Source organism: Lathamus discolor, chromosome 6 (assembly GCF_037157495.1).
Source record: "Lathamus discolor isolate bLatDis1 chromosome 6, bLatDis1.hap1, whole genome shotgun sequence".
Classification (NCBI taxonomy): Eukaryota; Metazoa; Chordata; class Aves; order Psittaciformes; family Psittacidae; genus Lathamus; species Lathamus discolor.
In genome coordinates this window covers 55,047,631-55,071,776 of record NC_088889.1, presented here as the reverse complement: position 1 = coordinate 55,071,776, position 24,146 = coordinate 55,047,631, and the positions used below count along the sequence as shown (strand labels likewise).

Genomic DNA, 24,146 nt, shown 5'->3' with positions numbered 1-24,146 from the left:
CACTAAGGGGAAATCCTGCCTGACCAATTTGGTGGCCTTCTATGATGGGGCTACGGAACTGATGGACAGGGATAGAGCAGTTGATGTCATCTTCCTGGACTTGTGCAAAGCATTTGACACTGTCCCACACGACATCCTTGTCTCTAAATTGGAGAGACATCGACTTGATGGATGGACCACTGGGTGGATAAAGAACTGGTTGGATGGCCACACACGAAGAGTTGTGGTCAATGGCTCAGTGTCCGGCTGGAGGCCAGTGATGAGTGGTGTCCCTCAAGGATCGGTGTTGGGACTGGTCTTAACATCTTCATCGCTGACATGGACAGTGGGATTGAGTGCGCCTTCAGCAAGTTTGCCGATGACACCAAGCTGTGTGGTTCAGTTGATACACTGGAGGGAAGAGATGCCACGCAGAGGGACCTTGACACGCTTGTGAGGTGGGCTGATGCCAACCTTATGAAGTTCAACCATGCCAAGTGCGAGGTCCTACACCTGGGTGGGAGCAATCCCAGGCACAGCTACAGGTTGGGCAGAGAAGAGATTCAGAGCAGCTCTGCAGAGAAGGACTTGGGGGTGCTGGTCCATGAGAAAATGAACATGAGCCAGCTTCAGTGTGCACTCGCAGCCCAGAAAGCCAACCGTGTTCTGGGCTGCATCAAAAGGAGTGTGACCAGCAGGTTGAAGGAGGTGATCCTGCCCCTCTACTCTGCTCTCGTGAGACCTCACCTGGAGTATTGTGTGCAGTTCTGGTGTCCTCAACATAAAAAGGACATGGAACTGCTGGAACAAGTCCAGAGGAGGGCCACTGGAACAACAAGTCCAGAGGATGATCAGGGCACTGGAGCACCTCCCGTATGAAGACAGGCTGAGAAAGTTGGGGCTGTTCAGCCTGGAGAAGAGAAAGCTGCGTGGAGACCTCATAGCAGCCTTCCAGTATCTGAAGGGGAGCTATAGGGATGCTGGGGAGGGACTCTTCATCAGGGACTGTAGTGACAGGACAAGGGGTAATGGGTTAAAACTTAAACAGGGGAAGTTTAGATTGGATATAAGGAGGAAATTCTTCCCTGTTAGGGTGGTGAGACAGTGGAATGGGTTGCCCAGGGAGGTTGTGAGCGCTCCATCCCTGGCAGTGTTCAAGGCCAGGTTGGACGAAGCCTTGGGTGAGATGGTTTAGTGTGAGGTGTCCCTGCCCATGGCAGGGGGGTTGGAACTAGATGATCTTGGGGTCCTTTCCAACCCTAACTATTCTATGATTCTATGATTCTTTAAGAACAGTGCCTGAGAGCCATAGGCAACCTCAGCCACCAGCACTGAAAACAGCCGCTCTTAGCATTCAGAGCAACACAGGATCCAAAGTCAGGGATTACTTCTGACCAGATCCTTACACTTGTCCAACCAGCAGAAAGTGTTGTAGGAGTGGACTCCATTCACTGAGGAAGCACCCTGCTAGCTCTATTCCTACTACATTATCATGTCTATTTAAAAACATCAATAATTATCCAGTTCTTTCACATCACAGGCAAACACAAAGCAAAACAGTCAAATGCACAAATAAGCCTGCTGATAAGAGACATGACTGAGTGTTTGTTAACCTCAGCCTGCTGGCCTAATTAATATAACAGTAGCATATTTTGTATTCAAAGTGAGGTGGAACAAGCTAACAAAAGAGAAAGCTTTGTACTTGCTAATGATATGGGTAAGCACAGCTCAAAAAAGCGATTCAGCAGACTTTGATCCACTTTAGAAAAGAGAACAAGAGCTCTTCAGGCACTTCTGACAACAAAGCCTTACCATGAGCATTCATTCACCAGTAACCAGGCTCTATCATACTCATTTAGAATTTATCCAGCATTAGATGTGGTGAATGTAAGCAGAAAGACTGCCTTCAGTATATTTCACGCACCTTGAAAATAGCAAGGCCAAGGGAAATCAAGAACTGACTCTAAGGTCTGAACAATCACAGAAAACATTTGGTCTGCCTGTTTACAGCAGGTTTTTTGTATTTATTTCACCTCCTTGCTGTAAACGATCAGCCTTTCTGAAACAGAGGATACAGCCAGATTTTTCATTCCTAGCTGATCTGTTATGTTCCATCAGTGTTTCAAAGAGAAGAGTTTGCAGGACCATTCTCAGTCTGCAAACTTTAGACGCTCCCCTATCCACTGAAACCCTGGTGTTCACACAGCAAAACAGACTACTGAGGGCAGATTCTGGTCTAGGCACTAACACTGGCCAGCATGAACAAAGTAAATTAAATCATAGTTACTTTCCGCTGTAAGGATGAAAACCAGCAAGCAATGTAAACCCATCAATTTACAGCAGGGACTTTAAACACATCAGCAACTGCAGAATGTTCAGCCTCGGAGCTGTAAAACGTATCATCATTTCCAAGACTGGCAAAAGCTGTTCATCTCACTGTGTTCTCATGACAGACGTTTTTTCCCCTCTGAGTTTCTTTCATCTTATTAGATTTTAGCTCCCATTATAGTTAGGACAATTTTGCAATGGGGCAAAAATAATTAGTTTGCATCAAAGAAAGGCTCCTTGAAATGTAACACTAATGAGTTTCATCTGCCTGATTAGAGGGCTTTGCTTTTAGTAATGCCTGGTGCAAACTTTTGTTTCAGAGGAATACAGCATTATAAGAATATTCAGTGCTAAAAGCGCCAGCTGAACAGTAACCAGGATAATGGATAAAAAGTCAGGGTGGTAACCTGTGAGCAGACATATAACTGAACAGTGACAAGAGGATACAAACGTAGACCAGAACAGGTTAATGAAGATTTAACAAAGATGTGTTTGTGCATGCAGAGCTTCATACAACTCACAACAGTATATTTAGTGAATTAACACTACACCTTCCCATCTGTTCACAGTGCTTTTAGGAATTAAATGGAAAAGAGCTAGGAATGGGAAAAGAGAATACTAATTTTTAGAAAGATGGGAAAAAAGTTCACTCTGCATCAGTCAAACTAATTCTAGTATCTGGCAAAGTAAGTGGACAAAATATTTGCTTATTTTTAAATCAGTTTTTTGGTGAGAACAAATTGCATTTCATCAACTTTGTTTTCAATTGATGGGAGAATTGCTCCAGAGGACAAAGGGGATTAAACGGATTTTATATTTCTTGCTTTTATTAATCTTTTTCACCCCACCCACTTTCTCTTATGCTATTAGTACAAACAATTGAGCAAATACAGTCCAGAATGAATTTCCTGATAAGCAGGTACAAATTCATCTGAAAAAAAAAGCACACAGTAGAAGTAGTTATCAGAGATTTGCTGGTAAATTTGGCCTAGCACACCATAAATTACATAAATGATAGCACAGACACATGCTGTGTCATTTGGAAATGATGAACACATGACAGAAGTGTATGTAGTAGAACATAAGGGAACTGTTTTTCCTGTGATTGCATCTCCCTCTTCAAACTTCTCCAGCACATAAACAAGACTAGAAATGAAGAAACAGTGTTAGGAGAGGGCAGGCCTAAGTTGCTGTCAAGAACAGCTCCACACTGCAACAAGGATGTGCTTTTACACAACGCTCTCCATCTGTAGCTGGACAAAGAAACCACTTTAAATTTGTGACTATACTCTCAAAAACACAGAGACTGAGCAGCACAACTGAACAAACAGCCACTTCTGGCTGTTGGAAAAACTTAATCCAGATCTGCTGCTGAATCACATCACAAGGCACCAAGCAATTACACAGCTTAAAGTAGTTAAATTCAAAACACCTTTGGATTAGCTGAGAACTGAATTCAAACCTATTTTACATCTTTCCTTTGTTTTGAGAAGGTTTCAACTCAAGCATTACCACTTTTTGTCAAATTAACTTGACCTGCAACAGGCAACACTGAAGCCTTGATGGTTTTTATCCTTCTGTCAGCCTAACACAGGAACTTAAAAAACAAACAGATTTCAAACCCCCATATATCCTCTTCCTCTGATGCCATGCACATACTGCACCTGTGCATAATCTTTCTCCTGATAGACTTCTGCAACAGGCCAACAACAACAAAAAGACTGCACCTGTTATTCATAAGCTTTTTGTTGTCTCTCAGAAGAAGTCAAAGGACCTAGAGCATGTGGGGGAAGGAAAAAGCTTTGTTTAATTTAATTAAGTTTATTTCTTTCAAGTCTAAGTAAACTCCAGAATCAGCAGAATGATTGGTTAATTAAATCATGACAGCAGTTCCTTTTCCTATAAAGGCAACCACATCGTGCTATGCTGCATCCAGCAGATGCTTCCAAAACCACACCCTCAACCTTTATACCGTAGACCAAATATAAGTACCACACAGAGGGTACTGCAGTATGCAGAGCTCTTCCAATACAAAAGAAGACAGCTGTGGAGTAGCACTGTGATTATTTTCAACATCTTTTCAGCATTTTCCATCTTGAGGGTTTGCTCCAGACCTGTTGGTGAAAATTAGTGATAACATTGTAATAAAAGATCTGATTCTGATCCTTAAATTGATAGTTGAGAGCACTGGTCAAGAGGTAAGTGAGCAGGACTGGCTCCAAGACATACACAGATGCCGCCACAACACGGTGCTGGATACTGTCCTTGCCCACTTGCTCTGGCATCCAGAAAGGTTGAAGAAGCAGGAACACTGCAAGAAGTTTGTCTCTTGGCTCTACACCTGGCTGCTCCTGCTGGGTTTGTCCCCTGTATCTGTAAACGCAAGCACCATGCAAGAATCAGCCTGGGCAACTCCAACTCCAGAGCAACTCCATTACAGTGTCTTCTGCATCTATCTCCCAATTTCTTATAAGAGTTGCCAAACCTCCCCAAGAGGAGAAAACGCACAAATCTTCCCTCCATTTGGGCTTGGGATTTTTTCATTGTGCCCACTGCACAGTGCCAGTACTTTCAGGTCCAAAGACTTTCGTTGGACTTAATGTGATTTGCCACCTCATAGGCAATATCCCATGTGTGTCTTCATCACCTCAAAAACATCTTCTACCTAAAGAGCTCACAAAGCTGGAGTCCTTTCTTGCTTCTCCACATTTTCAGTGTATTTTTTTCCTTTTCCCATTACTCCAGCCTTTTCTATTCACTATTTCTCCCCCTTCCATTCAGCCATTCTAGTGGCCTCATACCAAGTGACAAAATGTGAGTTATTTTGCAGGTTTGTTTGTTCTCCCCTAAGATGAAGTGTTTCTCTTTCCTTTCTACTCTCTTAACTCATGAAATCAAGATCTTCACTAATCAGGCTGACAAACTTGAAATGTCTTCCCACACAGTTCTTGTGCCCAGCCTTCCTACTTGATTTGAGGAAACTCTCATATTGAATACAAGAGTTCATGCACTATAGAAAATTTTTAATGGAAAATAAAACCTCTTGACATCACTGGCTAATTACAAGTTGCTGCACTGAAGTATGATACTGTGGCTATATTGCAGGGTAAGATAAAAGTGTGCACGTATTTTCCTGTATGTTTCAATATCCTCCTATTGACAGGAGATAGGATGACTGGTCTACAGGTAGAGACCAGGAAATGATTTTTGTGATTTCATTAGAGTAAGGTTAACAGATGGCTTGTTAAAGTTACAACTTTAAACAGAGCTGCCACCAAAAACGATGAGCACGACAACAAAAATAATATTGATATAAGCTCATTGCAAAATTAAACTGGAGTTTGCATAACCCAAAGCACAGAATAAATAATTGCCACCACTACAACACAGAATATCAAGGTGCATTTGCTTTTTTAAGGTTTCCATGGAAACTGGATGAAGGGACATAAATTGGGGGAAGTGTCAAAGACATGGGACTTCAGTTATTACAGGCACAAGCGTGCAGCTGGTCACTATACCTACTCCACATATATGAATAAACTACCATAGATGTATGAGCATGTTATATCCCTGCAGTATCAGAATATATTAATCACACAGAAATTTTAATGTTGCATAAATATGTTTTCATATAAAAATTCTGAAGTCAAATGCAAGATTGTAAATTCATACTTTTACTGACTGCTATTACAGACTGAGCAGGGTTTTGTTCTCCTTGAGTAAAAACAGGCAGTTATCAAGCAGGTCCCTTCCCTCAATACCTAACTAGTTAGCAAATCCAGGAGCATCCTGCAGTCTGCTGTGCTCATTTCAGATCAAGGTGCAACACAAGCATCAACTCTGTAGGACTCTGCTTTCACATTTCACCTCTGGCAGGTTCAAGACCTGTGCAGGGCAATGGCATGCAACACCTGAAATTGCCTCACCTCCACCGTGAAACAGCTCCCTGATACCTCAGCTAGCCAGCTAAATGGAGGAGGGGAATGGGGGAGTGTAAATAAATAATGTAATAAAGGAATATTAGATTGCCCACCTGCTGTGGTTTTTAAGACCCCACCTTCACCTTACATTTGCCTCATTTCCATGAGAGCAGGAAAAACTACAAAGGAGATTCAGTTTTGAAAACACAAAAAGTAATCAATATTGTACTTTTTTGATAGGTGACTGCACACTAACTATTCCACCTGGACAGATCTACAATGCTAACATTGTTACTGACGATTCTTTTCTTCTTCAACATCACACTTGCTATTTATCCCCTTTATCATTATTCTTGTGGTTTTCTTCCTGTTTTCTTTCTTTCTCCAGCACCTCTTCTTCATCTTTCTTTCCCTAGTATTAGTCTTACTTCACATCATCCTACCACTGTTACCTTTTCAGTCATTCTTTTTTGCATTAGTCTTTGTATAAAATTAATCTCTCAGAATTTTCTAACACATAATGAAGATGTGCAGATAACTCCCAAAGACCTGAACTGGAAGCAAGCAAGCAAACAGAACCCCAGTGGCTTTTTTCATAGGTTTGTTAGTTTTCTTCACCACAACACAGCAACTCAGAAACAAATCTTTTCTATTAACAATCTCAGATGTGTCAGCTCCTTGCATTATAAAACCTTTTTAAGAGCTAAATAATTGAATCAGGGAGACAAATAAAAGGAGGAATAGGAGGCATATTTCCCACTGCAAAACCTCTGTTGATAGCTATTAGAGATAACCTGGTTTATTTTACAAACCTTGTGATGTCAGTTTCACTTAGCACATGCCTTGTCAGCTCTGACTGAGAGGCACACTAACTGCATGGCTGATGCAGGCGGCTGTGACTGGGGAGCAAACACGCAGCTGCTCACTACGTTTGTTTGCCTTCACATGAAGGAGTTTTGAGAAATTGAATAATATTACAGCAGACTGGTCCTTGCCCCAGGTGTACCTGGTTCTTCCTTTCTCATTGAGTTTGGCAGAGCACATGAATTTCATCATCATCTAGAACAAAATAATAAACAAGCATCAAAAAAGATAAAAATGGCCAAAATTTAACTTTGAGGGGAAAATAAAGGATATGCTAAGGAACTGCTGTGACCAAGGGATTCCTCTCTAAAAACAAAAGCAAATTCCTGAGCGTAAAATGTTAACTGCTGCTTTTGTAGCTCTCAGCAACAGCCAAAATAGTGGGAAAGAGCATGGATTTTCAAAGCAAACAAACAAAAACTACAGTAACATCCATCCCTTTTCATACCAGTGTAATCAACTAGGAAGATGGTTGACTTGCAAATAAAGATTTTTTCTGGATTTTATTTTTTTTCAGTTAGCTTAGTTACAGCAAAAGGTAGTTACAAGAGGTCAATCTTAATACATAATCTTACAGAAAAATTAACCACCATAGCAGTTACAAGAAAATATGAACTAAAAAAGTAATGGCAAAAAGGAAGAGTGACCTGAATATGGTTCAGTCTACCAGAAAGGACAGGTTTGTGACACGAATACTGGGCAAGCATTAGGTTATCAACAGCAGCAGCAACCTCACACCATCAAGAGAACAAATTAAGCATTCTAATATAATTGGGTTTTTCTCCAAATACTAAATTTATTTGGTTTTACAGTGCTTTGCCCCACCAGAAAAAAAGTTACTATATAGGAAAAAGTTACTATAAAGTTACTATAAAGTTGCCAAATATACATAAAATGTGAGTCAAAAAATGTTAGAATGCTATATTTGATTGAAATTATTATGTGGATCTATTAAGTCTAATTTAAAATAAGGCCTTCCTATTTTCTAGGTGTTCCCATGTCACAGTTGACATCCTGTTCTACCCAAGCAGAACTGAGTTTCGGTTAATTTAGTTCAATACTTGTAATACCTGCTTTTTGTTCAGAGCTTTGCAGTGACAAGCACTTCTCATTTTCCCCCAAAGGACAATGTTATGGAGGTAATCAGATCTTGGGTCTGGAAGAAAGCTGCTCACCTGCTTGTGCAGACATCCATTCTCAATCAACTAGCTCAGACAGATGTGGCTTGCCAGTTGTTGTCAAAGCACAGCTAGGAGAGGGAACAAAGAAACCCCAAACGACAAAAAACCAAACATGCCCCCAACACACAGTCCTCACCCCCTCAAAAAAAAGACACGATGTTCATGAAGCACATGCTAAGGGAGGTCCCTGCTGGCAAGATGATGAAATACATGCACAGCATTTCCAAACACACCGTTCACCTGTTACCACTGTTTCTTCCCAGCCTGAATGGCAAAACCATTGTGCCTTTACCTTGCATTCAGTTTGGCACCCGTCCCTTGTTCCTAAAGGCAATGGTGGCCCACCCATGCAGCACAGACCACAAAAGAACAGCTGTCTGCTGGGGCAAAGGGGGAATTTAGTTTCCATTTCACCATGTTTATCAAAGATAAAAATTCCCGGCATACCTGAATTACCATCCTGCTGAAGCAAAGCCGACTGACCCGTTTCTATAGCTTCTTCTGTCACAGAAGAGCACAAAGATGGGACTCAGCTGGTTTCCCACTAACATCTGTCATTTTTGATACTGCATGACAAGCATTAGATATCATCCCACTCAGGCAATAATTTTATCATGGAAATCATGTATCTCACCTGCTTGTTGTAATTAGTGATACCACATTTAACAGTTAATCAGCCAATACTGGATATTTGTGTATTGAAAAGAAGGAAGAAAATAACAGATCTCGGCTCAGCTTTTTAGTGTATTAAACAACTACTGAAAAATTTCAACTACATCAAATATCAAAAGACACAAACCAGAAATAATTCTTAACTATGGTGGACTATCATAAAGTTACTTTTGATACACCAGGGGACAAACTGAGATGAGAAAAATGTTACCAACTGGATGAAAGACACATTAACTTCCACACCTTAGAAATTACTCAGAAAGTAGCAAGGGACAGTTAAAATGAATATCCAACGGAGGATAACATATTTTACAGGACATTAACACTATGAAGAGGTTCAGTTTTCCTACTTGAGAGTAAGACATTTCCAGTGGCTCAGAAAACAAATCTAATTGACACTTAAAATGAAGGAAAGTGTACAGGTGTTTTTTAAAAAGAAACTTTATTACAAATCTGTAGGTTTAAGAAAATATCCCAAAACTGTCAAAGTAGTATGAAAAATGCTGTCATCCTATTCACAGTTACCAGTTTTCCTCAATAAGCATAACATACAAAAATGGATAGAAACCATGACAATTCCATTTGGTGACACTAGCCAAATATTTGTAATTCTAAATCCCTTGCTGACAACTAAGATGCTGCTGGCAGCCCAAAGGAATGATTAAATACCAGTTTTTGAAAACTGGAAGTTTGGATGAAGAGGCTATATACATATACACATATTGTACTCTACCATATGTACAGGTAACTCAGGGCAAACAAAACATGGCCCAGTACTTGAATTCTATAAAAACCTGGAGAGACAGAGAATATGTATATGGTCATAAGTTATTCTCTATGCTCTGGTTCCCATTCTTTTACATCTCAAGCCTTATAAAGACCAACTGTTTTCCATTTTCATTTATAGAATCAGTGAAGCTGATGTGTTACTGTACTGTCTTTTCAGACACAGAAAATGTTAGTTGCACTGCATGCAGGCATGTGATCTAAAAACGTAATGCAGTTAAATAGAATATAATTAAAAATGAGATTTTTAGAAAAATTTAGACAGGCTTTACTGATAGGGACCTAACACTTAATCTCCCCTGAAACTGAAGTGCAGACTGCTTTAAAAAAGCAGGAAGTTTGCAAGTACGCCACAAGTTAAAAACAAACCTGACCTACAAGTCTAACTCTAGATAACTGGCTGCAATGGTTGGAAGCTGCAGCATAGACCATTGGCAACCATATTCTCAAGTCCTTTAAACTGCACAGGACCTAGATGCCACAACCCAGAGCTGCAGTATAGAAGACGTTTTAGTGTAAGAAGTGTGAAGATTTTAAAGGACCAGGATGAAACATTTCTAATAGAATATCTGCTCAAGGTGCTGATATGATCTGTAAGAGTAAAGAAAAAGAAAAAAAATAAGGAAAACACAAATAATTCTGTGTAATTTAACTCTGTTTTTATCAGGTGCTTCAAGACCCTTAAGCAGAGGACATCCAGGATTGCCTATCAACCCTTTTGCCAACAGCAACTTAGAAGAAACCAGCATCACGTTACAAATAACTACTCGGTGGAGCTCATTCATGTTGCTGTTTCAACTTAAGTTGAAAAGCATAGAATCAAGAGCTATTAAAAAAAAACCAAAAAACAAAACAAACCTATGCTACAGAAGAGCAATCAGAAATCAACAGTCCCTCACCACCAGAGCAAACAGGATGGAAGATACAGAATTGAATATACAGTTGTTTCCTTCCTCATAAATAACAAATCAACCCTAGGTTAATCAGGGCTACCTGGAAGACTTCTTAAAAGCCACCTGTTGCTAAGGAGATTGCCTCATTCTTCTGCATTTACTGAAAACTTGATTTCTGAAACACTGTAATAGAACAGTTAAAATCTTCATTCCAAAGAAGGAAAACATTTCAGGTACATTCTTAGGAGTGAACCTTCAGGCTTGGGAAACGTTTTTCTAGATTATCAGCAAGTGTCTGATCAGCCTCACGCAGAACTTCAAGGAAACTCTCCACCTGGAAATAAATTGGAAACACAAAAAGGGAAGAAGAAAGGGAAGACAAAAAAATAACTTGTATGGGACACAAAATTATTACACTTGGTATAGGGGGTCTGTTTCTGTACCTTCCCACCAACAGCAGCCACCAGCAGCCACTGCAAATAACACTGGATAATGTCCCACATGCCTGCCTCCTAAACCCCACAATTCCAGTTGGTCTAAACTTTGAAATATTACTGCCTTCCCCAAACTCTTCTTTTATTGTTTAGAAGTAGACAAAGAAAAATACTTAGAATAATTTTTCTATAAAGATGTACAGGACATATTTTCAGCTAGCATAAATTTCAGTTATCCATTCATTTCTGCACAGTTTACCCTTACATCACCTGATGATCTAGACAAAGCTCTGGCTGAAGTAAGCCAGAAGAGACAGAGAGGGTAAGACTGTCTAGAATGGCATATTATCTGTGTCCAAGCAATTCTGTCCTACTGCTACATCTGCTCTGAAAGGTCTTGCCACCCAAGCAGTATTTTTTCACCTACGTTAAAGTCCTTGTCACATACTCACTGATGCAAAATACAGAGGTAAGAGGTTCTGAAATGCACAGGAACATGTCTGCTCATTTAAATGTCCCTGGTGTAGTCCTTCTAACGTATTTTCCTGGCAAATAAAATAAGAATTACAACTAGCATGTCATGAACAGCTGTGAAAGAATAAACTCAAAATGGTGCACACAGTCTCTACAGTATGTGCTTTGTTCTCAAAAATGGGTAAAACCACCAGAACTTAAGAGTTCCTGGAGAATATCAGCCACACCAAATACAAAAGGTGTGAAAGCTCACACCTCGTAAGACTCTTAATCTGAATGCTCCCATAATAAAAAGTCCAGTGGAGAACACGAATTTACATGTTCTTCATATTCAGATTCTTACCTTTTCTTAAATAAATTGACTTTCACTCAAAGAAAAGGGCATTATACACCTACAGAATTTATCACACAGAGTCTTGACCCTAAAGGCACACATCTCGGAAAGCCTGTGTGTCCCTGCCATCTAACACACATTGTGCTACCCACCTTCTGATTAATTTCCTAATGAATTTTCAGTACGCAACTTCACTTGCACAGAAAAATATTCACATTGATAGTAGCATCTCTTTTCTTACCTACCCTCCAGAAATCCCTCTCAGAATTTGGTTTATCCTTACCTTGGTCAATTCTTGAAGCATATTGGAAAGTAATTCACAGCAAATATCCTTCAAAATTTTTAAATGGAAATCTTCGTCATTTACATCAGCCGTTCCAGTCTCTTCTTCTTCAGACTCCTTTGAGCTATCACCAGCTCTCTTCCCACAGCCCTCCATGTATTGTAAGATACGAATCAAGCTGCCAATCAGAGGCATATCTAATATAAAGTAACAAGAAAATGGAAGCTTAACACTGAAAATTTTTCCCCATCTTTTCAAGGCATTAAGATTTTGAAACACACCACCAGGTTTTATACAAAAGCCAGAGAAATGTATATACTGACATTGTTGTGTATTATCACTCAAAGACTTTTTAAAGAAGCAAGCAGAAATGTAGCAGAAAACCCAAACCATTTTTAATGTGAGCTAAGCTTTGTCTATAAAACATATTCTAATGGTAAGGAATATGTGAAGGAAAGTGTCTCCAGTAGTGACTCAAGAGGCTAGAATGTTAAATTTGCATCCAGGTAACTCTGATAAAACAAACTCCCAACGTTTTTCTCCTGCAGATGACCCTGACTCCCATTCCCCAGGTAGGCTTTCAATTTTAAAGACCTGACAAAGTACTAAAAAGTAATTAATTAATCACCCTTCACCCCACATAGAGTCAATTGTGAAAATAACTGAAAAATAACCCTAAAACAAACCCCCAAACCCAGAAAAGAAAACCACAACTTGCTCTTCCTCATCTTGGTGTATTCTTGTTCTGTCTGTGAAGCAAACATAGCAGACAGCACAGACAAAATAGAGGCCAATACAGTCTTCTGCTCCTGCACAATGATCGGTGGATCATCTGGCTGGCAAAGGTCATGGCAAACAAGGTCATACAGCAAACTCCAGGTCTCTTTTCCTCCATCAGGAACCTGCACTTGAGAAAGAAAGAAAAAGAACCCACCAACCCAACAAATTTAATCTAGGTACATGAATAATTTTTCTACCTATCAAATATCTGATGACCTAGAAGGTACTGCCATTCTTGGTGCCATCATATGTAGCAATTCAAGCGTCTTACCAATAGCCTGAATACCCTCATCCACCGTGGTCAAGAGCTGCAAAATATGCATATAAACATCAAGTCCTTCCGGGTTGTCTGATCTACACAGAACAAATAAAAAACAAAGACAGATTATATATTCTGTGTGTTTTGGAAACACAGAAGACTATCAGCAATCACTGCCATTCTCTTTGCTAACAAACTAGCTGATTCACTTCAAATTGTAAGTACAGGAAAATGTATTCTAGTGACCTGTCACACTATGCAGCTCCCACTGAAATCAAGAATTTAGACACAGGCCTTAACAAGGTTATAAGGAGCCTCCCCAGCCTATAAACCGTAAAGAAATCTCACATACCGGACTTGTTTGGCTGCTTCAAGTATACAAGGCACAATCTTAAAATCTGGAAGTTCTTCAGGGGAATCATCTACAGATGGTCCCACAGACGGACAAGTGCCATTTTTAATCCAGTTCAACATTAACTCCTCATCTAGATCAAAGAGTTTGTCCACCACTTCTCCTACTTTTACCAGCAATAAAACTGCACAAGAGAGAATGTATAAATCTCAACAAGACTAAAAACAAAAAGCAAAAATTAGCTCTCAAAATGCTAATATATAAAAGTATTCAGAGTAAATTCAGCTCAAATGTATTAGTTTCTTTCATGGCCTACTAAAGACTGTTACTCTTTTTTGTGGCATAGATCAGGTGAAGAGCTTGATAAATAGAGATTGTTGGAAAGTGCAGTGACTTCTACTTTATCATGCCATTTATTAAGCAGGAACTTTATTCTGCAAAGAAAAATCACATTCCTGAAAAGTCTTTACTTTTACTTTACTAAAACTATACTGAAGTAAAACTTTCCAGGATTTTCCTGGAAATATGCAGTTTTCTGCTAACCTTACACGTGCCAATCTGCATTTTAGTTAAGCAGGTCTGTGATTGCAATTGGATGGAGCAGGATTCCTGAGCATTCTCATGAAAAAAAACATAGAAGTTTGAAAAGAATAAACTATTAGGATTCCTAGACCAATAATAACTGCTGTTAAAATGGAGTTGGATGCAAAACACAAATGCTATTCAAAATACTTCCATTATTAGGTGCTTAATGTGGTTTTTGCTAAATTTTTGCTAAGACAGATTTGTGTACCAAAGTCTGTGCAGTACTCAGCTGCCATTCAGGGTAACTGAGTCATTTTTCCAGTTCATATTCCACATATATGTTTCCATATATATCTACCTCCACATATATATACATGCACATACATAACTGATTTGGAAAAAAAAAAAAAAAAGAAAAAGGAATTTAAATAAGGTCTTTTTTGAGATCAGAAATGACATCCGCATATTCCTGAATGAGGACGATGTCCTTTCCTTTACTTTACAAATAGCAATTTCTTCTATGAGACTTATTTGGTTCCCCCACAGAGCTTGTTTTCCTCCATTTTTTTTTTTTCCCCGGTTGGTTTTAGGTGTATCTGTGAACCCACAAAAGCAGGACAAGTTTATTTTGGTATCCTTTAAATTCATGAGCTTTACTTGAAATTCTGTACTCCCAATTGAAAACCTGGCTTTAAAACTGCACACTTTGGTGGGGTTTTTTCTGTTCTGCAAGCACCCACTAATTCCCATCTTGTTTTGGCAACTTACCATTTGTAGAGCTGGACATGATAAAGCACACACAGTCATACACAGAAGGGTTCTCTCGGATTCTCTCAACCCAGATATTGGCCACGTCAGGCTGGGAGAGGCAAGTTAACAACAACCTAGACAAGAATTGCCCATTTAACAAATTAGAAGCCAATTAATTCATTTCAGCTGTACAAGTGCAAATTTAAAATAATGAGAACGATGTGACAGAAACATTGTCAGTTTTCTTCCAGGCCTCAGAACATAGCAGAACTACACTAATGATGCATCAAGTTCTGAGATGTCCTACCTGCTTGTTTCCAGAAGAGTTGGGGAGTCTGTGTCACACAAACGTTGCAGTAATACCTGGCTTTAAAGAGAAAACACAAGATAAAAGTTAATAAAATGTATTTTTGTTTAGAAAAGGTTACAAAAAGGTGAATTTCATAGCTGTAGTCATGTTCTGAGGTTAAACCCAGCCTTTCCTGACCGTGCACACATTTCCAGTGTTTCGAGATTGTTCAATTTAGAAATTAAAGATTCAACTTCACTGTTGATTAAAAACAAAGTGGTTTGTATCCTTTTCTTCCTTCACTGAGCACTTTCTACACAAACACAGTCAGCCAAAAGGTGTGAATGAACACGAGGGATGGCAGGCAAATTTACTTCCTTCTTTAACACACATTTCACGATTTTGAGTCCAGAAAGGCAGCAGCATGCATATATATAGCACATACACACTTACCCAAGATTCTCATCTTTACTAATGGACATGCATATGTCTTGGAAACAGGCCATATTTCCTAATATTCCCACACAGATTTCCTGAGAAGTCAAAACACAGTATAATTATGCAACTGCAACATAGCTCACAATTTTATTTCCACAACCGTAAGACAAAGGTAAGAGAGATTCAAAGACATTTTCCAGTTTGATTTCCAAGTTCTTATGATGCACTGATTCCAAGATGGTACAGATTTTTCTACAGGATGCCATTAGACTGGCATAAAATATACTCATGACAGGTACTAGTCACATATTTAGGTGTTACGGTGTTCCATAAAAGCAAATACATCTTGAAATCAATTTTGCTTGTGTATTCTACGCATATTGTTTTGAAGCTAACCTGGCATCCCTACTACTAAATCAATAGGGAGGTGCTCCAGTTGCTGGAGCAGAGATCCCACTGTCGCCTGTGGTGGAGACCATGGTAAGGCAGGTTGTCCCCCTGCAGCCGATGGAGGTGAATGGTGGAACAGATATCCACCTGTAGACCATGAAGGACCTCAGGCCACAACAGGGGGATGCCCAAAGGAGGCTGTAACCCAGTGGAGAGCCCACACTGGAGCAGGTTTGCTGGCAGGACTTCTGACCCAATGTAGGACCTACGCTGGAAGAGACTGCTCCTGAAGGACTGCACCCCATAGAAGGGACCCATGCTGGAGCAGTTTGTGAAGAACTGCAGCCCATGAGAAGGACTCATGTTGGAGAAGTTCATGGAGAACTGTCTCCCATGGAAGTGACACATGCTGGAGCACAGGAAGAGAGTGAGAAGAAAGCAGTGATTACAGAAATCATGATGAACTGACTGCAACCCCTGTTTTCATCCACCTTCACTGCTTGGGGTGGGAGCAAGGAGAGAAATCAGGAGTAAAGTCAAGCCCAGGAAGAAGGGAGGGGTGGAGGAAGGTGTTTTAGGATTTGGCTTTACTTCTCGTTATCTTATTTTCTTCTCATTATCTGATTTGATTGATAATAATTTAAACTAATTTCCCTGAGTCTTGTCTTGCCTGTGACAGTAACTGCTGAGTGATCTCCCTGACCTTATCTTAATTCATGAACCTTTTTACCATATTTTTCTCCCTCTGTCCAGCTGAGGAGGAGAGTGATAAAGCAGCTTTGGTGGGCACCTGGTGTCCAGCCACAGTCAACCCACCACACTTCCGTATGTCTGACTAAACAATTTCATGACCATTTCTGTTCAGTAATCTTGAAACAGATAATGCGGAAATAAAAGGGCAATCTTTCCTGGGTTTTGTAACAAACCTTATAACCAGGTTTCATGAACTTAGTCCATCATAATGACATATATCAGCTTTAGCATCACTGAAATACTTACTGATTAGACTCTGTTAAAAATACTGAAAAAAAGAATTTTAGAATTTGATTTTGCATTTTCTTCTTGTTCCCCTAAGGTATCCAAGCATGCAGTGAGAGAAGGAGGGAGTTACGTGCAAATGCATGCACACAGCTACCTACTACTGCTATTAATATGGGACAGCTTTTTGACAGACCATACTTACAGTAAGACGAGGGCATTTTGACTTGGCAAAAATTCCCAGGAATATATCTGGGGCATTGAACTCCTGAAGAAATAAAGCGACATCCTGTGGAGAAAGTGAAGGAAAATGTAGATGGACTTCTGCATTTTCAAAACGCAAAATCAAACCTTTTCTCACAGCACAAGACCTGGATCAAAGAGATATCAAACTCCCTAAAAGAGATCACTTCTTTCCCAACAGTTAATACCAATAATCTTTGCTTCTCAATGAAACAAGATCAGCCAGCCCCTGTGGTGAGTCAGAGTGCCAGTGATTTGCTATACAATGGGCCAAAAAGCCACATTTAGTGTCTTCTGCCCTCTGTCTCAACACAGGGTCAGAGACACCAACTCAGAATTCAGCAAACACCATGTTTTCAGACTGATATGATGCAGGCATATAAAAAGAAACCAGGGTAGGGACTACCATTAATACTTGATCAGACCATACAAAAGAGTAAAACTGCTTCGCATTTTACCACATTAAAACACAAGATTAGCTCTCTACTTGTGAGCAAAGGACACATCTTCCACATTTATTTAAAATATCCAATGAGCTCGGAAATAAAATAATAAATACAAGTGTATGTGTATCTCTTACTTGAGAATTGGACCCAGCACCTGAGAATGTTGAGAAAAAAATATCAAAAAGTTATATCACATTGCCACTGCAAGTCTCTGGCTAAACTTTAAAAGGTTCCTTGTCATTCAGAAGAAACTATGCTTACCAGCAAGATGCATTACAATTACTAGAGGAAAAACATACCTATTTAGAGATGGCCTCAATATTATCTCTGTAATCAAACCACTGAAGAACAGGCTATGCACCTGAGTTAATTTCTGCTACAGCTAAGCTGCTCTTTTCTAGTAACACTGAGCTTTGGCTCAACTCCTGATTTTCTATAGAATATCAACAGGTGTGAATACAGCCCTGTTTAAGACAGCTGACCCTAAACAACAGCACCGCAGGATCCATTAGACACCTGGAAGAAAGATGGGACAGACCACCTTGTTTCTTTTATATTCAAACATATATAGGCTTTACATCCTCAAACAGCGGCATGGGCCCCAGCAGCTAGTACACAACAGAAGGCCTACTTCTGCAAACTAGCGCTGGGTTTAAGAATGTACAAAACATACTTGCTCATCTTGCACAGTTCAGCACACCTGCACTGCCTAATGACTCATGGCACACTATCAGCCAAACCAGAATAATCAGTACCACCAAAATCAGAAAGCTGGCCGAGTCCGTATAATTCTGTGCCTTCTCCCACTTTCTGAAGGACTCTGAACACACAGGACAGAAGCCACCCGCAGCTATGAACCACCCGCGAGGTCTGGCTTCCACGTATTGCTCCTACCTCATCCATCGACATGTCCCACACTTTACAAATGTCATTCTCCATCTCCTCGTCCAGCTCCATCTGGGTTCCCTCGGGACTCACGATGGGCTCCGTCTTCTCAGGGCTAATGACCTGACAGAAAACGGGGGAAGGGGGTGTGTGTGCACTGGGGGTATGGCAGTATGTACGCAACGACCGAGAAACGCCATGGATCACTAACAACGACCTACCGCTTCGGTCACAGCATAATAACCACAATCAAACCCTGAACGCGCAAGCAGGAAGCCTACTTGTGCATACCCCCACGGACCCGGGAACAGCCGCACCTCACCCGCGAGACGCTCACCGCTACCGGGCCCCCACCCCGCCGGGCCCGCACCTCGATGAGGCGGGTGAGGATGCTGAACAGCCAGTGTTTGCTGTACACCGTGTTTCCCACCGCGTCCTCCTCCTCTTCCACCTCGCTGGAAGGTGGCGAGGGATTACGGTTCATGGCGGAACACCACCACCACAACGACGGCGCCAACGAGACGTCCGCGGCGAGAGCGGCGCCTGGGCGGCACACCACAGCGCCCCCTGCCGGCCTGGGACGCCGGGAGGCCACTCCGCAGCGCTCCCGGCAGGCAGGCGGGAGCCCTCGGCGCTCCGCGTCTGCGCAGAGCTCGTGACGGCAGAACCCCGTCGCGGCTGGCGGGCGGCTGCCGCGCTGCCATAGCAGCCGAAGTGCGCAGGAGCACCGCCGCGCCGATAGCCGCCGTGGTGTGCTGAGACCGCCCCACAAACTGACAGGGACCCTGCTTCTCTCGAAGCCAGCGCTGTGACCCGGGGTCCCCACACCCCACAAGGTAAGGCAGCAGCGAGGAGGGGGGGGGCAGTTTGCAAGAGAAACTCTTTATTTGGATGCAGAGAAGAGGTGTAACAGGGAAGCAGAGGGGCTCTGCCGGAGTGGCGTTAGTATTTGCTGGGAAGGCCCGCAGGTCTGTAGCGGTTGGGATCGCCACCGCTTCTACCCCACCGATTGGCCTCTTGGTCAGCTCGGGTGTCTTCTGCACCTCTGCCACTCACACCGCTTTGCCAGTTTTCCCGGGCATCACTAGCAGGAAGAAGAAAGGCCGTGTGAACCAACCCGTACGTAACCACACTTTGTCTTGGTTTCCCCACTCATGTAAAACTAGCTTTTCCACAGTGCTTCTCAAAGTGAGATCAAGCACATACTCAGTCCTTGTCTGAGAACCACAGTGGCATCCGTAACTGTTAACACAGAATGGTTTGGGTTGGAAGGGACCTTAAACATCACCTAGTTCCAACCCCCTGCCATGAGCAGGGACACAAAGAAAGAGTTCCTCAACACAGAGGTAAGGAATCTCAGGAGGACAAGAAGAAAGGCTCACACTCATGTGAAGGAGAGACACCATTCCTATAGAGACAGGCTGCACACACATTAACTACTTCCCCTCCACTGTCCTAGGTCAAAAGCTGAGTACAAGTCAGAAAGGATGTCACTCTAACTGGAATGCCTAGATCCTTAGTAACTCGTGTTAATGACACAAATTCGCTCCGTTACCTGATCACTCTTGCTGCCCAGGCACCGCCAGGTCCTCTTTTGGCAGCGTCATAATTCCCACGAGCATGGAAATACTTGTCAGCACCTTTGTAATTTGCCTCACGCATGTCCCGGTATGCTCGGAACATATCCTTTGCCCCTGAGGAAAGCAGAGACACAGCCATGATGTTGACTTTAAAGTGTCATCCCAGAAATACTAAGTACCATTTCAGCCAGGAACTAAAAGGCCCTAGTAACACAGAAAAGCACTTCTCCACATTGGCCTTTGCACAGGGATGTGCCCATGGAAAGGACCTGTGGGGGATGATCAAGGCCTTCTTCAGCAGCAGAAACCAGCAGGGTTGCTAATGTGGAGCTGTGGTCCTCCGAGCTCCGAGGACTGCACCCATTGAAATGCCAATAAGCTGTGCTCAGGCAGGGGGGTCCTGAAAGAAGGGCCTGTGATAACAGCAGCTTACCTCCCAGTGCATCCCAGACAAATCGTCCACCTCGGGCTAGTGGTGAGTCAGCATTTGCACAGAGAATAATGGAGAGCAGAACGAAGCAGACACAGAGCTTCATGGTTCCTGGCCCAAGCCTGACACAGAGTTGTGAGACAATCAGAGGGATGAAGAGTTATGGAGCATGTTTGAGAGACTGCTGCCCCAGTGTCCATCAGACCCATAGCTGTGCCCATGCAGCTGCCCCAGTGCTGATGGCTAGCCGAGGAACCCACTCCCTCCAACCCCAAGGAGTGATGCCCTCTGTGTGACCACGTGCTCAGTTCTGCACAGAGGCAGATGAACACGAGGAACTTGGGTTTTAGCATTCTCTGCTGCTCCTATCATGAATACAGAGAAACCCCACATGCTAAAGCATTAGTCGTGTTCCAGAATACTAGCTAACAAATTCAAGGAGCTCACAAATTCAGAATGTCACTCACCACTGCAGAAGGGTAAGGCCAAAGGAGATGAGGCTTGTGTTGTGTGCTGTCAGATTCAGAGAGGGTATTTATAAGGAATTCAAACCCCTCAGAAGAGGAAATTGGAGCAGATAACTTTCATTGGTTGGGAATTCCCCACCACCACTCCACTTCCTACAGAGAAATTACAGTAAACCGGTCCTTGTCCTTACTGAAAGCTCATGGTTCCTGTTACACAATTTTTAGAAAGTATGTGGTGCTTTGTCAGCTGTCCACGAGACTGTTTGCTCTTCATAACAAGCAGGCTGAGCAGCTGCCTCAAGACTCAAGCATTCTGTCTGCTTGAAGTGTTACACTTGACTTAAGGGTGACACTTCTGCCCAGCTCTTGTGCTGGACAGAGCTCAGAGGAGTAGGTGCCTGATCATCTGTGCTGTATCATGAAACACAAGATCGGGTCTGTGTCTGTGCACAAGGAACAGCCAGCTGCATTACCAGAATTGCTGCAGGAACTGCCAAGTGAAATTCCCATGCGTGCTGGGATAATGTGATGGATCACAGAGTTGATGGAATGAAAAACTTGAAGTGTTGCTCTTAACTCCATTTGGTCCTGCTGATAATACTTTAGATTAGCACACACACACACCACCTTAAGGGAGGCCTGAATTGTTTGTTGTGCCTTTGCTTGCTCTCACAGATCCCTCTTGAGGGACTTCCAGCCATCCTGTAGCTCCTCTTGAGCTCAGTAGGGCCCAAGTTTTCTCAACTAAGGAGCGTTTTTGATGCAGTGGTAAATACTGTACCTAAGGGGAAGTTCAGATCCATGGAGCCACAACTCCACTAGATTTTAAGCAGTAAGGCCCTGCTGACATGGTACAGTTTGAGCACCCACTATGCTCTTTCTGCTTATGAGCACGCTTGCTGCTTGCTTTCCTTGGTTAATAACTGACACACTACTTTCCCTGCAGAAAGCTCTAGGTTTGAGTGCAGTTGCACTGTAGAATCAATGTGCAGAATGTCTCCAGATTGCATGGTCTCATCCATGATTTTAAGAAGTTGTCAGGGTCCGGCTGGAGAAAATCCCAGTGCCACACCCTCCTTCAGTTTGTGATCCCAAGAGTGAAATTAAGATGCAAATGAGGTCAAGTACCATAATCAATTAGTAAGTTTATTAATAAAACAGTTATTACAAAAAAGGGACATTATTGTAATAAAGGGGATAGTGATAGGACAGATTGGAAAAAAGGTAGAAAAATGAAGCAAGGATTTGGGATGCAGAGAAAAAGTCACCACTGTGGATCCAGCGGTGTCACGGGGATCTGTTGCCATTGTCATCAGTGATGGGAGTTCTTCAGGGTTTGTAGTCTGTATTGGAGCAGAGTGTCCCCCAAGAGCCTGTTGGAGGTGGAGGCATCCTTCTGGAGTCGTCCCCTTGAAGGTACCCTGTGGAATGTGTCTCGTGGAGGTGCCCTCATGGTGATGTCTCATGGAGGGTGTCCCTCAAGGGTCCATAGTAGTCATCAGTGGAGAGTGTCCTCATGGAGGTGTCCTTCTGGAGTCATCCTCATGGCAATGGCTCCCTGGTGATGTTCCTCTTGGCGATTAGCTTTTCCCCCTTTTATAATGAGTTGGGGGGAGCTGTTCTTCATGTCGTGTATTACATGTTCCTGGTGGACCAGCTTCCCCGGTCTTGCAGCCAGCTCTTCAACTGCACCTGTCTGCACACACTTGTCTGCACCAATTCTTGGGATAATGGACAGCAATTCCTCACAGCAATCCTCAAGGTAATGGACGGAAGAGTCTTAGCTCTTTCCCACTCATCCCTCAGGCACTGGATGGTGGAAGAGTCTTACCTCAACTCCTCCCACCAATCTCTGAGACAAAAGATAGGTGGAATCGCATCTCAGCTTCTCATACCAATCTTTGAGACAAGGGACAGTGGAGTCTTATTTTAATCAGTCTCTCACAGAAATCCAAGAGAGCTTTTTTTAATTCTCCACAGAAGAGGTATGTGTAGTTGGCCCATTCACAACCTTGTCACTTCAAACTATTAGCTGCTGGAGATGAAGGGCAGGGATATGAGGTACAAGAGGGACACTAACCAAGTCAGCTAATAAAGTGCCAGCAGGTAACTTCCTTGGGCATCACTGGACTTCAAACAAGAATTTAGCTTAAGAGCAGAACATTTTCCACAGGCCTAGAGTGTCAGGACAGATGTTATCTACTACACTTTATCTCTGAATGGAGCAATTTGAGACAAGAATCCAAACTCTAACCCAAAGGACAAGGAAACCTTGCAAAACACAGCAGACCAGGCAGGTAATTTTGTCCCTACTACATATGATCCTGGTATTTAACAGTGTAACAGCTCAGTTACTGGAGAGAATGGAGTGCTGTGCTTTGCTGCAATGCTATTCATGTCCTAGTGATGACTTATGCCCTTACAGTACATGTCAGCTCAAGTGCCTTTTCTGTTGGCTACAAGTAGTCCCTGTTGCTCACCTCTTTGGTTTCGAGTTAAAAAAGAAAAAAACAACCAACAAACCCCACCAAAACAACCAACAACAAACCAAAACCACACACACACAAACAAAAAAAAAAAACCCTTTGGAAAATTATTCCTATAAGTTGGAGTATAGACTCACTAACGCATATGCCGTTTTGCCCAGGGATGTAGAACAGAGCATTGCCTTCAAAACTTTGTGAAAATTTAGGACCATAAGGGATATTTCCGAGTCTTATGATGTGGTCTGATGCGTTTTGCATTTTCTCCAAACCCAAATTCTGTGCAAAGAGCACAAACACGAAGATAATTGCAAGAAGGCAGGCACTGGAGGAGATCTTTAGATTTTGGATTGCATCCCCTTGACTGGTCTCCAACAAGGAAGGCAGCAGCAGTGACAGTGCTGGACCTCCCTATAGTAACTGGATAAAGCACACTTTGTGCCCCAGCACTGCTTTCCAGTATCCTTCTGGCGTGCATTCCAGGTCACAGCCCTTGGCCCACAGAAACAAGCTGCAGCCAAAAACTTTCGCTTTTTGCAACACAAATAGGCAAGCCACCTCTGAGCACACAGAAGGGTTTCAATGGAATATTCCTTTTTGGCTTAGCACTGAAATGGGCTGCATGTGTACACTGCGTGATCATAACACATATAGTGTACATTCTGATATAGCTAAAATAAAAGCAACCTCAAACTGATTACCC

At 42.2% G+C, this 24,146-nt stretch overlaps 2 protein-coding genes and 1 long non-coding RNA gene across 5 annotated transcripts; all 3 read right to left on the bottom strand.

Annotated features, from left to right (window-relative positions):
• Positions 1-3,116: 3,116 nt before the first annotated feature.
• Positions 3,117-7,941, bottom strand: LOC136016137 (uncharacterized). Its single transcript, XR_010613507.1, has 2 exons — positions 7,234-7,941; positions 3,117-4,421 (listed from the first exon to the last, which is right to left on the bottom strand). It is a non-coding gene; the product is annotated as an uncharacterized LOC136016137 (long non-coding RNA).
• A 1,426-nt stretch (positions 7,942-9,367) lies between these two features.
• On the bottom strand, positions 9,368-19,260 carry SAAL1 (serum amyloid A like 1). 3 transcript variants are annotated; one of them, XM_065682856.1, is made up of 12 exons: positions 18,806-19,260; positions 18,493-18,606; positions 17,115-17,198; positions 15,557-15,636; positions 15,122-15,181; positions 14,833-14,948; positions 13,540-13,723; positions 13,200-13,282; positions 12,867-13,055; positions 12,149-12,345; positions 11,510-11,602; positions 9,368-10,957 (listed from the first exon to the last, which is right to left on the bottom strand). In XM_065682856.1, exons 1-12 carry the CDS (start codon positions 18,965-18,967, stop codon positions 10,865-10,867), a joined length of 1,455 nt encoding a protein of 484 aa, XP_065538928.1. In that variant the 5' UTR covers positions 18,968-19,260; the 3' UTR covers positions 9,368-10,864. The 3 variants fall into 3 exon arrangements, with proteins under 3 accessions (XP_065538928.1, XP_065538929.1, XP_065538930.1); XM_065682857.1 differs by having other exon boundaries at positions 18,821-19,260; XM_065682858.1 differs by having other exon boundaries at positions 18,854-19,260.
• Positions 19,261-19,349: 89 nt separating this feature from the next.
• On the bottom strand, positions 19,350-21,068 carry LOC136016134 (serum amyloid A protein). The gene is made up of 4 exons (XM_065682859.1): positions 20,961-21,068; positions 20,497-20,615; positions 20,039-20,177; positions 19,350-19,567 (listed from the first exon to the last, which is right to left on the bottom strand). The coding sequence occupies exons 2-4, from the start codon at positions 20,597-20,599 to the stop codon at positions 19,426-19,428; spliced, it is 384 nt and encodes a 127-aa protein (XP_065538931.1). The 5' UTR covers positions 20,600-20,615; positions 20,961-21,068; the 3' UTR covers positions 19,350-19,425.
• Positions 21,069-24,146: the final 3,078 nt, after the last annotated feature.

What these genes read in the sequence shown, in the direction of transcription:
- SAAL1 (XM_065682856.1), bottom strand. Translation starts at nt 18,967, where the DNA reads ATGAACCGTAATCCCTCGCCACCTTCCAGCGAGGTGGAAGAGGAGGAG. An exon ending in TAGCGGTGAGCGTCTCGCGG is followed by an intron (nt 18,607 to 18,805) that starts GTGAGGTGCGGC and finishes GTTTTCTGTCAG; the next exon opens with GTCATTAGCCCTGAGAAGAC. An exon ending in TGCTTCAAGAATTGACCAAG is followed by an intron (nt 11,603 to 12,148) that starts GTAAGGATAAAC and finishes TTTATTTGCCAG; the next exon opens with GAAAATACGTTAGAAGGACT.
- LOC136016134 (XM_065682859.1), bottom strand. Translation starts at nt 20,599, where the DNA reads ATGAAGCTCTGTGTCTGCTTCGTTCTGCTCTCCATTATTCTCTGTGCA. An exon ending in TGTCTGGGATGCACTGGGAG is followed by an intron (nt 20,178 to 20,496) that starts GTAAGCTGCTGT and finishes TGCTTTCCTCAG; the next exon opens with GGGCAAAGGATATGTTCCGA. An exon ending in TGGGCAGCAAGAGTGATCAG is followed by an intron (nt 19,568 to 20,038) that starts GTAACGGAGCGA and finishes TCTTCCTGCTAG; the next exon opens with TGATGCCCGGGAAAACTGGC.